The sequence below is a fragment of the Uloborus diversus genome, chromosome 10, assembly GCF_026930045.1.
Source record: "Uloborus diversus isolate 005 chromosome 10, Udiv.v.3.1, whole genome shotgun sequence".
Taxonomy (NCBI): Eukaryota; Metazoa; Arthropoda; class Arachnida; order Araneae; family Uloboridae; genus Uloborus; species Uloborus diversus.
In genome coordinates, this window is record NC_072740.1 from 116,324,650 (window position 1) to 116,338,929 (window position 14,280).

Consider the following 14,280-nt stretch of genomic DNA (forward strand, 5'->3'; position numbering starts at 1 on the left):
AAGGAAGGGTTAACCATTCAAAAATGCTAGCCAAATATCTGTAAAATCTTGCTCATATGGTGTGCCATTTTGTGGTGTAATTCCATCCTCTTGTGAAGAAGAAGGGGTAGCTTGTAATTTAAAAACTAGTGTATACAAATTTTATTGCAAATACGTATGTGTCGATAGTGTTTTATAAAAAAACTGGATCGCTATTATTTCGCGAAACACTTAAATTTCTCCTTTGAGTTGAAGAAATCGTGATTCAAAAAGGAAAGCCAAATATCTCTAAAATCTAACCTTTTTTCTCAAAAGCACTTAAAATTCTTAGGTCGTACTAGCAGCTTGCGAAGACTGGGTGATTTTAAAAACTGCGTGTGTGTTCGAAGTGATGAAATTCTTATGACAAAACATGAATCTATTCTTACTTTTGAGTTTGTTCTAGAATTGCAGATGAAACGAAAAAGAATACGTGTTTTTTGAATCAAGATTTAGAAGTCATATTTTATATCTAATATATTACCTCCATATTTTCTTAAAAAGCTTTCTTTGCACATATTCGTAACTTTTTTCTTAACTTCAAAGCAGGGACAAATGCTTCACGTTTCAGTCAATGTCAATCAGATACTTAGTAGTGTTAGGCAGTGTCCGTTGTCTGAATTTTGTTATCTTTTAGTACTTTTTATTCTCTATTTCACGTTTGGTGTCCATCGAAGCAAATTTCGACACATTTTTGAAGATAATTCTTATAGGAAATTTCAAATAAAGGCCGCGAGCATTTTAAAGTTGTGAGCTACTAGTTTTATGTTAAACTGGTGGTACCCGCTCGGCTTTGCCCGTAATAAAAAAAAAATGAAAAGGTTATATGGTTCGCCTGTATATTTACAAATAATTGATGATGAATTTCTCCCCAATTTGCTGTGTTCACTTGCTCGCTCCTGTTACGGTTACACGTTATGACAATTTGGTAAATTTACTCGTCCACGGTATGATAATTTGCTCGGTAAAATGTTCTTAAAATTGGAATAGAAAAATAATAAAATCGAATTTTCGAAAAATCGCTTCGAGGAGCTCACTCCTATGCTGCGAACTAATTCTCTGCCAAATTTCATGAAAATCGGCCAAACGGTCTAGGCGCTATGCGCGTAACAGACATACAGAGATCCAGACATCCAGAGACACACAGACATCCAGAAATCCAGAGACACAGACATCCAGAAATCCAGACATCCAGAGATACAGACTTTCAGCTTTAATATTAGTAAAGATATTTTATTTTTGCAACACTTATTTAATTTGTGCAATCTGTTTCATAACTTATATTTAGCGTTGCCAGGTTTTTAAAATTTACAAACGAGTTAGCTAGTCGCACAGATAGTATAAAGAGATATTGATTAGTTTTTTGACAGAGGCTGTAATAGAGTTTAGGCTAAGATCTGAATACCAAATTATGTAGTTCTCAAAAATAGCTTAATTTCCAAGAAGTTGCAAGCATTTTGAAAGAAGGGTGATGTTAAGTAGAGGAATGTGGGGCAAAGTGAAATGGTGACGTATTTATCCGCTTTTAGTGCCACCTATTTGGTTATTTTAATTAGTAGTATCCTAAGTCCATTCCAGTCAAGAAAAAGTTACCTCTGAAAATCGAAGAACATGATAATAAATGTAATTTTCAATATTTGATACCCATATTGTAATATTTTGTAGCAAGTCAAACACTATTTTTGTTATTATTAAACGATAAAGTTCTTGTTATGAACGTTTTTAATATTAATTGAGATCTACTAATACTCGGTGCAGTATTTATTTGTTTAATATATTAAGCTTATTTGTGTTTTAAATATTTTTTTCAGTTATTCAAGTGCATGCGGGGCAAAGTGAAATAGCTCTTTTCGTTTACTTATTCAATCCTTTATCAAATCACTTGCGTATTTATTAATTAATTATTTCATTTACATTTCTTCATTTAATAATTCCCATATTTATTCATTCATTCTCTTATTTTCTTATTCATTCATTATTTTATTCACTCATTTATTTTTTCTCGCATATTAATTAATTTTTGTTTGTGTATGTTTTCCTTTTCTTTTTATTTTTCCACTCATTCTTTTATTAACTCATTCATTTGATCAAAAACATCTTTAATAATCAAATAAAAAATATTCCATTCGAAAAAAAAATCATTTTTCACTTTGCCTCATGAAAAAAAAAGAAAGAAAAAGAAAAATGTCCACCTTTTTAGAGGTGCGAAAATTAAAAATAATGTTTTAGTGCAAATTTTATCATGAAATATTCTTTCTTTTTGAACCATAAATTTTAGAACAAAATTTCAATTTGTTCATATTGAAAAACGTAAGTGATCTTAACCATTTCACTTTGCCTCACATTCCCCTCCTTAAACTATTGAAGCACCATGGGACCCCTAAGTTACTTAATGAATTACAGAATGCAAATGATTCATGAACTATTTTTGCTGTTGAGACATCAGAAAAAAGATACTAATAATAACAATAACAACAACAATAATAAGAATAATAAAACTTATTATAATAATAAATTATTTTAAAACCCACTGTTTTTTTTTTTTTTGAGCAATCACGATTGCTTATTGTTCTCATTTGACTGTTTTGATGTCCTATCTTTTCATTTTCCCACCGCCACCCTCCGCACCCTGTCACCGTCGACCGGCTCCTCACGATGCTGCTCCTAGAGCGAAAGCTATCCTCCTACACACGCACGCATACACATACACACACATACACACAACTACCCACACATTCATGCCTGCACACTGACACAAGCACATATGCCTACACACACACACACATACCCCCCCCCCCCCCTACACACACATTCATATACACAACTACCCACACACTTATGCCAGCACACAGACAAACACACATGCCTACACACACATACACATACCCCACACACAAACACACATACCACCACACACAAACACACACGCCTACATACACACACTTGTGATTGCGAAAAACATAATTTGAATTCAAGATGCCAAAATTCAAATTAATTTTTTAACTTTTTTTTTTTGAAATTTTTGCGAATGAAATGCATCTGCATCCCTACTGTCATGCTTCATCTTTTACACCAGATTGATTTTCAATTGAAGATTAAATGCAGGTAATGTCATTGATTATCCGAATAATTCCGAGTTGTTAAATAATAAATTAATCAACTTTTAGAAAATAGTTGCTGCTTGCATCTCTGATGGATCTATATGTCTAGACACATATATCCCATCCATTTACACAAAATCTACTGAACCAATTTTCGTATAACTTGACAAACATATACGTACTTCGAATAAAACTTTCCATATTGTGCCACAAAGCTTATGGTCCTCAAACGTTTAAAGGAAGGAGAAGAAGTTTGAAAATCTCATCTAAATTAATGAACTAATTACTTCCCTGAAATCACCGAGATATGTTCCCAAAAATATTATCTTTTTCCATTGCTCTTCGTGATAAATTTATTTGCATGACCATTCTCAATCAATCGGAAGAACAACGTTTTTCTTTGGACATCTCTTATGATATTGAGCAATCTAGCCAGTTAATCAAAACTTGCGCTGGAAGGGAGGGGCCTTGTCTCGCATGCCCCCAACTGATGCCATAAGCTTCTTCTTTAGAAACGTGACAAAATGTTTCCATTGTTTTACATTCTCGTTTATTTCCGTTGCAGTTAAAAGTATAGTATTGGACAGATTTGTTAACTTTGTAAAGAGTTTTATACCTAGGGCTGTCTTAGAGTTCATTGATTTATAGGTTCGTTTGTTTGCATTTTTTCACTTTATGGTTAAATTATTTGAAATCTTTTATTTTAAAATAAGTGAAACATTCCCTTAATTTTAAATAAAATAAGTGAAAATGAATGAAATATTCCCTTATTTTATAAGCATTTATTTCTACATTTTTTTCTTTAAATAGAAATGCCGCATAGTTTTTTTTTTTTTTTTTTTTTCACGCATTTCGCTAAGTCAGATGTAGGTATGCCCAATTTTGGCATTTAATGCTGTCTTTCAAGACGTCCTGCATGCTTGTCATCAATTTGGGAGTAGATTGAAATTTTTTGATGGCCATTAATAAACCTTTCTTAAAAAGCAAATGCCTTAGGTTCAACCTTAATTGCTTTTGGCAATAATTGCGGCTAGACTAGCGGTGAGCAAGGTTTAAGTGATAAAACATTGAGGGATTGTTATTTAATTATAGAAATCCTTATAATTATCGAGCTATCAAATATTAATGCGCTGCTGGATGATGTTGGTTTTAGGATCTTCGTCCCAATATTTTTTTTGTTATTGATTTCCAGTAGATTCCACCAAAAATATCCAACTTTGTCATTCTGGCATTCTTGATAGCATACTTATAAACAGCTATGAGAAGGCAAAGTATAAATGTTATTAATTTTTTCCTTCGTAACATCAATCAGTTGTTCTTGAACAGTAATTAAATTACACAAACTATGCTTCGCTTAGATGAGGCTGAAGAACTTATCTAGTTCCGTTGAGTTATTTTTTTAATACTTGAATGTATTGATTAAATGTTCATGAATCTGTTTTTTTCTTGACAGGCTTGGATGGTAAGAGGAGCAGCAGTAGTTGTCAAGCTTCAAGACGGCGAATTCTATCACTTCAGCGCAGTGCCCGCAAGCGACCGAAGCATTATATAAGAACTGGTCTCCAACATACGTAATTGCGGAACAAGATCATAGTATGAGTTCATATTACACCAACTCTTACATACCAGACCTCCGAAGCCCCGGAGGAGTAGAACAGTATAATGGACAGCCAGTACACAACCAGCCCAATGGTGACATGTGCGACCAAGGGCAAAGACAATACATTCAACCGCAATACGCTTCGTCGCCTGTGCAAGGGGCAACGTATCCCCGATTTCCCCCCTATGACAGACTGGAAATACGTCCCATCACTTCATCGCCCAACTCGCCGAGCCCGCCGGGGCAGTACTATGGCAACCCATGCAACCAAGCGCCCCCGGGGCCGCCCTTGCCGCAGCCGGCACACCAACCTCCCCAACACGCCCCCATGAGCCATCCGAACGCTTACGTCCCCCAAGATGGACAGACCAACTGCAGGGGCTCCCCCCACCACGACGCCCCACAACATCCTAACATGTCACCAGCCCAGTACCCAAGTTGCAAGATGCAACCTCAACCGGTTCCACACGGGCCGCCTCATCCGCAGCAAGGCCTGGGTCACGACCCCAACGGGGTGGTCCATCGACAGGTGAATTCGGAATGTGGGCCCCCGCCCAATACCATGCCCCCGTGCCAAAGTCCGGTTCAGTCTCCACAGCAGCCACCGCCGCCTCCCCAGATGTATCAGAACCACGGAGGCCCCCCACCCAATCAGCAGCAGGTTCAACAACAGCAACAAGTTCAACCTCCTCAAGCTGGGAATATGCCCAGTCCGCTCTATCCTTGGATGAGGAGCCAGTTCGGTAAGTCATCTCATCTCTTACTTCCTAGAAACAAATTTGAATACCTTGAAGGATCTTTCAATTGAAGGGCTCGGGGCAAGAATGTGATATGCCACACCAGTTTTTTCCCGGTAGGCCAATTTCCAACTTTTGAAAAATTCTACAAATGTTTTTTATAAATTATTATACATTCTATATTCTGCAATACTAAAACCAGATGCGTTTTTCTGACAGTAACGTAACCATTGTCATGTTTATTTCAATTATCAAAGCAGCATTTAGAACAAAATATGTTCAATTTCAAAAGTGTGGCTTATCAGATTCCAGCCCCAAGCCCTTTAATTTTATCAATCGAAGTACAGTTAATAGTCGAACCACCATACCTCCAGGCAATTGGATCCTTCAAGGACGCAAACATTTCAATTCAACCTACAGCAAGAACTCATTAACCCGACTATACTTCTTATTAAAGCATTAAACTTTTGAGGAAGTAGTTTTTGACGAAATTTTCAAAACCTAAAATTAAAGATTCGTTTGTAGATTTTCTTCTGTATAAAGGCATTTCATTATTGCCTAATTAAATTTCAATCGTCCAGTTCCCGAAGATTAAGGGAATGTTTTAACTGCTTATTTTGGTTATTTATTAGTTTAATTGTCTCTCAATTGGTATTATCCCGCTCTCCCTTCAGGATAATTAGTTTCGGTTTTTTGAGGTGTGAAAATATATTACATAAAAAAAATATTGAATTTGCAAAACAAACTAGTTTCATGTACTTCCAAATTATTGTTTTGGTCGATGCAGAAATTTAATTAGCTTTTGGAATGTTTTATACAGTATGTTGTTAACACTATACTGTTTTGAATTCATAATTCTAAAAACATTAAGAAGTTATAGTTTGTGGACCTTATATGTGTTATGTATGAATTACGTAAATAAGTGAATGGATTTCACTTGATGTTACTGAATGTGTTAGTTTTTTGTGTTGTGTTTGCTTTTTATGATCCGAACTTTCGATTTTAATTTGCGATTTCACCGTGAGTTTTATTTCCCTCGTTTTTACGTTTCCTCATTTTAGTCTGTTTAATTTTTGTTGTATATTTTTTATTATTTTAGTTTCTTTTTTTTTCTTTTTGTGTGAATACTTTTGGCTAAATAAAAGTTTGTACCTAAGGAAACAGTCAGTACTGTTAGTGACTTCGCAAAAATTAGATTGCATTTCATAAGCGATTTAATAAATTTGCAAATGTTACTTTATAAATATTTAAACTAAACAAATATAAGTTAAGAAAGAATTAAATCTTCTTCTATTAATATATATATATATATAAATTCAAAAACATAAGTAGAATGAATTAATACAACATATTTTCCAAATCCTACACCATAATGATGAGTTGGCTTACGTTTTTTATAATTTTCTTTTTATCTCACTTGAGTACCGAGCTAATATCGTATTGAAGAGCAAATCGTGTAAATTTTAATGGGTTTATATCCTTATTCTTGTGCTATTTAATCTGTTAAGTATGTTTAATTCACTCATCCATTTTCCTGGTTTTCTAAGGAAACTAAGAAATAAAATATTTCGCTATACTTTTAAGTAAAGTTTTTTAATTTTCCTTCAGCGAAGTTTTCTTTCTATCTCTCAAGACTGTAGGGTGCTGATGTCTCTACCAATGTAGACAACCCAGAGAGCAATCTTGCCTTTTTGCGGACTGCTTGTTTTCTGCGAAATCCTCCCAAAAGAAAGATTGTTTTTTGATTTGTCTGAGAAATTCACGAAAAAGAAGGATTACTCATTGATTAGTCTGCGCAATCCACGACAAAGAAGCATTAACCAGACTGATATTTCAACTGGAATAGAGATATCAGCACACGGTCTCTGTTAAAATTTAGAAAAGATCAACATCATATTTGGAAAAGTTATCATTCTTCGTTTGATATTCAAATCGAAAAATATATAAGTACGAGCATACTCTTAAAAGTCAGGTTGTTTCTAAATCTTCATTTTAAGCAGAGGATTGTGTAATAGGGACTAGAAAATAGTAGGTGCACTGTGTGTTGTCTTATTAGAAGTCCAACCTACTTGTGAGGCAATCCCCCACTTCTTTTCCCACTGCTGTGAGACATGACAACAAACAAACAAATAGCCGGTGGATTTCGTGTTTAACTGCGCTAAATTTGTTGGGGCTAATTTTATTAAAGTTTTGTGAATCACCATCATCAGTATCAACATTTGCAAATGATAAATACACCCAAAGATATAGTTATCTTTTTTATTTGTATAGTAGTAATCTGTAATAAGAAGAAACCTTTTGTTTTCATCATCGCGTGTTTGGGGGGGGGAGAGGGAGGGGAATAGGCATTTTAATAAGCCTACAGGAGGAAGAATAACCATTTAATAAATGTTTTAAATTTTAGATTCTGATCTAGATTTTTTGTAAGTTTTATGGTGAATTTCAAACTAATGATTAAGTGGAAAAAAGATCTATTAATTCGTAAGAAAAAACCTTGTCAATTATGTCGCTTCCATGTTTGAGTTTTGCTCATCGGCAGATTCCGATTCTTTTTACCAATGACGAATTTTCTGTCCAGTGAAGATATGGCAGTTTTTTTTTTTTTTTTGTCATCAGAATACTCCTCCTTTTTGAATTTCCTTTAACTATAATTTTATCTGAATGCAATTATTCAATTTTTTTCTCAATATTTCTCCTAGACACTTTTTCTGTCTTTGTTCCCAAACGTGGAACAGTGCACCTAGTTTGAAGCGTATTTGCACTTTCTCAAATTTATAAATGCATTAGTTAAACAGAATTAGTTAAGTGGAAAAGAACGTGCCCAAATAAGGCACCAGCACATAGTTCAGACAACGTATGAAAAAAATTCGAACTGATGCTGCTCAGTTAACGTAGGTTAATTAAAGTTATTTCAATAGCTAAAAATTTTATATTTTGTCGAAATTTTCAAAATAATTACACTTACCCACACTGTAGAAATGATTCAGAAACACTCCTGGAAAATAATAGGCAGTTGATGTGTCCAATTTCTGCCAGTAACATGTCTTACAAAAAACATTAGAACGTTTTTCGCTAAAAGTCAGTAACCTTTCTGAAATTATCCTTGAAACTGTCTGAAGAATTGAGAAATCTCCCTTGTTAAAGACAGTAATGTTTCGGGAACCTTCTAGAAAGATTAAGTAGGTTTAATATAATTGATTAGGACTCTCCTGTTTTACAAAGAAAGCTCCAGAAGAATTAGAGCAACCAGGGTCCAAACTATGCGAGAATTGCAAGTAAGAGTCCTGGATATCCATGCAGCTATCCAGTGACTTTTTCGCTCTCACTGAAAGCTTAGTTGAACTGTGCTGGTCGCAAGCGAAATTAGGCAGGTATACACTTGATAAACACGCTCCTTCAATCTTTAAACTGATAGCTTTTTACAATAGGGAAAAGTCTGTATTCGTGAACTTGTAGCAATTCAGGAATTTTTTTTGCGAAGTTACATGATTTTACGGGGAAATAGATGAAAACTTGTGAAATCTTGAAACGTTCCACAGAAAAAACAAGTAACGAGTCGGATTTTTTTTTGAAGTGAATAAATCTGAAGCATTCATGTTTAACTCATATAACCTTGAAAGAAAACTATTCGTTTATCCTATGATAACATTTATTTCTTACTGGTGGAGTGCTGACAGATGTACCAGCACTCAAAACAAAATTCATCAAAATGTCCCAAGTTAGGACACTGTCCCAACTGTAGGCACTTGACAACTCGTACATTTATAAATTGAGTATATAAGTAGAGAAAGTATTTTCTGAATTGTAACTCAAGCATTTTTTGGCAGTTGTTTGAACAATAGATTTGCTAAACTAATACGAGTAAAAAAAGAGTTATGAGGGTTAATGTTAACAAAAAATTCAAAAATAAATAAATAAATATAATAATAATAATTTCAAAATTGTCGCTAAAGGGACGGACGGAAGTAACAGTCCAAGTTCTTCACATAGATAAAGCATAAAATTGCAGTATATTGGAGACGGAGTTGGTGTACTAAATTTTGTGAATTTAGCTATGCTGTGCTTTAAAAAAGATAAAAAGTTTTGAAAAGTAACTTCTCACTAAAGAACTGTGCACTAAATTCTGAGCTTCGTTTCAAGTTTGAGAATAATTTCAAAATAACTTATCAATTAGTATTGACGTTATTCACACAAAACTATTTATTCTATATTGTTAATGATTTCAAAGGTAGATTGAATCGGACTTTGATGATGATTTGCTGCCCGAAAAATATTGGGAAATGCTGAATCATATGGACAAGTTAAGCGCTAACGCATCGCTGATTTTTACGGTAATTTTTACCGGAGAAATAAGCGATCCCAGCGCCAATTGTTTGCTGCGGCTTACCAAGGAAACCGTAAAATTTTACAGTAACGTTTGATTTTTACGGTAATAGTTACTGGCAACATGGATGGCAGTAACAATTACCGTAAATTTTCCGGAAAATTTTTAACAGTCGGTTTTAACGCAAAACCCAATTCAGAACCAAATCAGTTACGATTTTCAGCTCATTTTGAAAGTATTGTTAGAACATTTTATCTATGTATATCTTCCCCGAAAAAAAAAAATAACAGGAACGGCACTACACTTTTCATTTCAAACGTTTTATTGTTCAGAAATGCACTTTAAAGACCATTATAAGATAAACGGAAACATGATGAGGAATATACAGGAAGTAGCGGGTGTACATAAAAAAGGAAATATTAAAAGTAAAAGTAAGTAGGTCCTTTGATTTTTTTTTGTAAATATGAAGATTCTGATTTGTATTAGATAAATTAAAATGAACGATAATCTATGCATACATTTTTTTACAAATCAGACTGATTTAAAAACCTTATGCAGTAATTTTTCGTACTGAATGTAATCTTAACTGCATGGCTAGTTTTTTTTTATTTTTTTATTTTTTTTAAAACTTTTATCGGATTGTTTAGCTAAGTTTTTTTTTTCTCTCTTAATATTCAATAATTTTGCACCTTTCCATCCAAGTGAGCCGTAAGTGTTTCATTGCCTTTTTTTCTCTTCATTCATTCAGAAAATTTATTTATTTTTTATTACTGTGAACATGAACTTATTAATTTCAAATAGAAAACTTTGCAGCGCTCAAAATTCTTTATTGAAAAGCAGCTGATGTGTGCGACAATTTTTAAATCTAAAATAGTTTGTCGCCGTTATGTGAAACCATTTAGCTTAACAAATATGAAACTAATCGAATGCATAGTTGTTATATTCTGTTTCAATTCATGTCAGAAACGGAGGGGAAGAAATCAAGCTTGTATACTTAAAAATTTTGAGTCCCTGAAGTCATCAGGTATTTATTTATTGCAAATTGATAGTGGGAAAAGTAATGCATTATATATTTATATTACATATTGTGTAAAAGAGAGCATATAATAAATTTTCAGAATTTTCGTTAATAAAGTACATTATTGCAATTTTTTAGCATAATTTTCTATTACAAATCATCAAAAAGCTTAAAAATGAACATCAACAAAAACCAATTGCCAAATATGATTTAGATTTCAAAATAATATTTAATTGGAGGTTACTTATCGCATGCCATTCAGAGGTCAATGGTTATAGAGGGATCGAAAATTAACTGTAGAGAGGATAAACAAAAAGAAAATTTAAAAAATAAATCAAACGTTTGGCACATTAAAAATATTATTACGTGACGAAAATATTCAGTTTGATTCTCTGCTGTGTATCGCAGTGAAGACCATTTCTGATGCAAAAATTGAATTTCTAATGCAAGAATCGTGTACCCGTTTGACATGCTGCATTGCCATTTCATGAAAAATATTTCCATACTGAAAGAAAGTAATAAAATATTAATTCATTTTTACATGAATATAATACATAAATATTAAATTAGATAATTTTCACAAATTTGCACTAATTTTAAGCATAAAGATTTTGTTCACATTAAAGTGATTTTTGTACTGTCTGATACGAATCCTTCACACTACTTCACTAAGATTCATAAACATGCTACAATTTTTAATTACCACTGAGATATTCACTATCCATATTAATTATAAGAGATTGGACCTCCGAAAAATTGACAACAAGGAAATAGATAGGTCAAGATTGATAGTCAGGTCGTCTGCAGCTGCAACTGGTGATAACCTTGAGCAAAAGAGTTAGCAATCTTCTCACATTTCAATCGGATACCAAACTCTAAATCTTAATGATATTAAATGAAACGGAAATTGAATGGAATGGTCTAATGAATTAAATTGTCTTAATTTTTGGCTACCGATTCTAATTTTTTATACCTCATCTGATAAATTGCTAGAGAATGCTATAATTATCTACAAGTTTAGCGACATAATTAAATTAAAAACGTGTTGTTTTGACAACTACGAATTGATTTTATCGTGTATTAAATTAAGCGTTACTTCATTCGAGCTGTGCAGATGTTTTTGGTGTTGTAATTTTATTTTTATCAGATCTTATTTGTACGTGTTTCGCGCTGTCTGGGTGCTCTGTAATTAATTTTCCATTACTGCATTCCACTCCGTTGCATTCAACAATTATTTCTGAACCATTGGGTGATAAGATTTTAAAATCCAAAGATCAAAACGTTAATGTGCCTTTTTTTTCCATAGATTTAAAACCCCATGATGGGAATATCACAGGATCTCAAACTTGCGATCTTATTTTTCGGCGAGAGAAATGGAAAAGCAAAACAATAAATAGTAAGAATGAAAGGCTGTGAAAAATTTGCGTTTTAACAAACCATGTTTTTCATAAATCATTGGAGTTTGACAGTTGCTTTGCGGATTTAAGAACATTTTTCATACTTCAAAAGTTATATTCATTTATTGTCTTAAATTTTGTAGCTTAGGCACATTCGAGAAAAGCGTTTTAAAAAATGCATTTTTTGAATTTTCATTTATTATAAGTTCAAACCGGTAAAAATATCAAAATATTATAACCCCCATGGATGTTTTATCATTTGAATTTCGATACTTTGTTCATTTCAATCTTGAATATAATGCGAAAATCGCACAATAAAGCTAAATTCATAAATACAATGAAGCCCCAATTTAACGTTCCCCGAAACTACGTTTTCCCGCATTTAACGTTTTTTTTAAAAATCGAGTCCCATCCTCAATTTTGCTGCTTTGTGTTAGTGTTTCCTGTATTTAACATTTTTAACCCAGTTCATTGAGAAACGTATAATCGGGGTTTCGCTGTAATTCAATCCATTAAACTAAAGCTAATAATCTATTTTTTTTGGGGGGGGGGGGGGAATTGAAATGAAAAACAAGTGTACACCAGCCCAGTGGACTACCTTCCACCAGAGCACCTTCAACCAGGGAACAACGCAGCATTTTCTAGTCGTTTTCTTTTTGAAAATGTATAGAAGGAAGTTCCTAGAGTCAATTCAATTTCAAGAAAAAAAAAGGCTGATACATGTTTTTTAAAGTTACGAGCTGCTAATTCACTGGGGGTGTTCAATCACTGGTCGGTTCACCGTATTCTCCACCCACCACTTAAAAAAACGGAGGCTCTAATAAATTGATAGATAATTGCTTCAGTTATATGAAATGTACTCAGTAGTGGGAAGTATTAGATCTTTGAGATTAGTAGCTTGTCTTTAATATTGGGGGGATAGATTGAACAACGCTGTCTCGGCAAAGGTCAATTCTGTTTCAAAAGAGCCCTTCACCATAACCCACTTCGTGGATACTTATATCACGAAATACCGAAATACGACTCTAAAGTATAATTGAGTAACATTTCCTCAAAATGAAAAACTTCTCTAAGTTCGAGATTTTTATCATGATCCACTTCACGAAAACTCATATCACGGAATAACGAAATACAACAGCTAAGGTATACTTCACCAGTAGATCCTTCTGCAGTCGCTAAAATCCGTTTCACGGGCAGTAAAAATGCAAGGTGGATTTGAATTGAGTTCTTCGAATATATCTCTAATCTTTAATCGTAATCTTCCTGCATTTTTTTTTCGGCGGCAAATTCATAATATCAATTATAAGTGTAAGTGCACATAAAATTTTCCTAGTACCACGTTGCAGAATTTGGGATATTTCTCTATAATTAGATATATGTGTCATAACTATAATCAGTTTCTCAAACGGAAAAGGACATTGGAAGCGTTTAATTGAACGTATATGAATTTCTCCAATCAAATCTTTTTTTTCTATAGTTAAATCATCTCTACAGTTGGAAACTGTAAGTAGCGGAGTTCCTGAGTCGCTGGGCAATGTTACGATCATGGTAGTAGAAGGAGACTATATTTTTAAAATACACGCATATATATTTCTAAAATCAGAACCTTGCCGTTGTTAATTTTGCAAGCACCATATCATACCGTCGCCATGGAGCAACATTGGGGTATCTAAGCCTGTAAATAGCGTCCCCTGTTCTGTAAGATCGAGTGAATTCACTGCTATAATTAGAATCGCAATCTTGTGCCAAAATAACATTCCGAAGTTCCTCAATTTTTTATTTGCAAAGCAGAATTTCAATACAAAGCACATAAAAGATTAAAATGAGAAAATGGATATACTTTCTTTAATTCAAATGACTATTTGACTAACCTGAAGCTTCTGACAATAAATAAATAAAAACAAGAAATATACCTTTCTCTTTTTTTTTTCATGTATTTTCTTGGAAAGACTATCTTGTGCCATTTGAGATGCTGACACAAAGAAAGACACCTTAAATTAATTTAAAATCACAAAATTCAGGAACTCCTGCAACAAAAGGATACGTATTAAAACGTAGTAGTATTTACGAGTGCATATACTATCA

The 14,280-nt window shown here is 33.4% G+C and overlaps 1 protein-coding gene across 1 annotated transcript in view; it reads left to right on the plus strand.

The window, feature by feature from the left end:
- LOC129231862 (homeotic protein antennapedia-like) overlaps positions 1-14,280 on the plus strand; it is a 151,537-nt gene that overhangs the window by 72,725 nt on the left and 64,532 nt on the right. The window contains exon 2 of the mRNA XM_054866247.1: positions 4,573-5,462. Within this exon, the coding sequence (XP_054722222.1) occupies positions 4,715-5,462 (748 nt within the window). The 5' untranslated portion in view covers positions 4,573-4,714. The remainder of the gene's footprint in view (positions 1-4,572; positions 5,463-14,280) is intronic.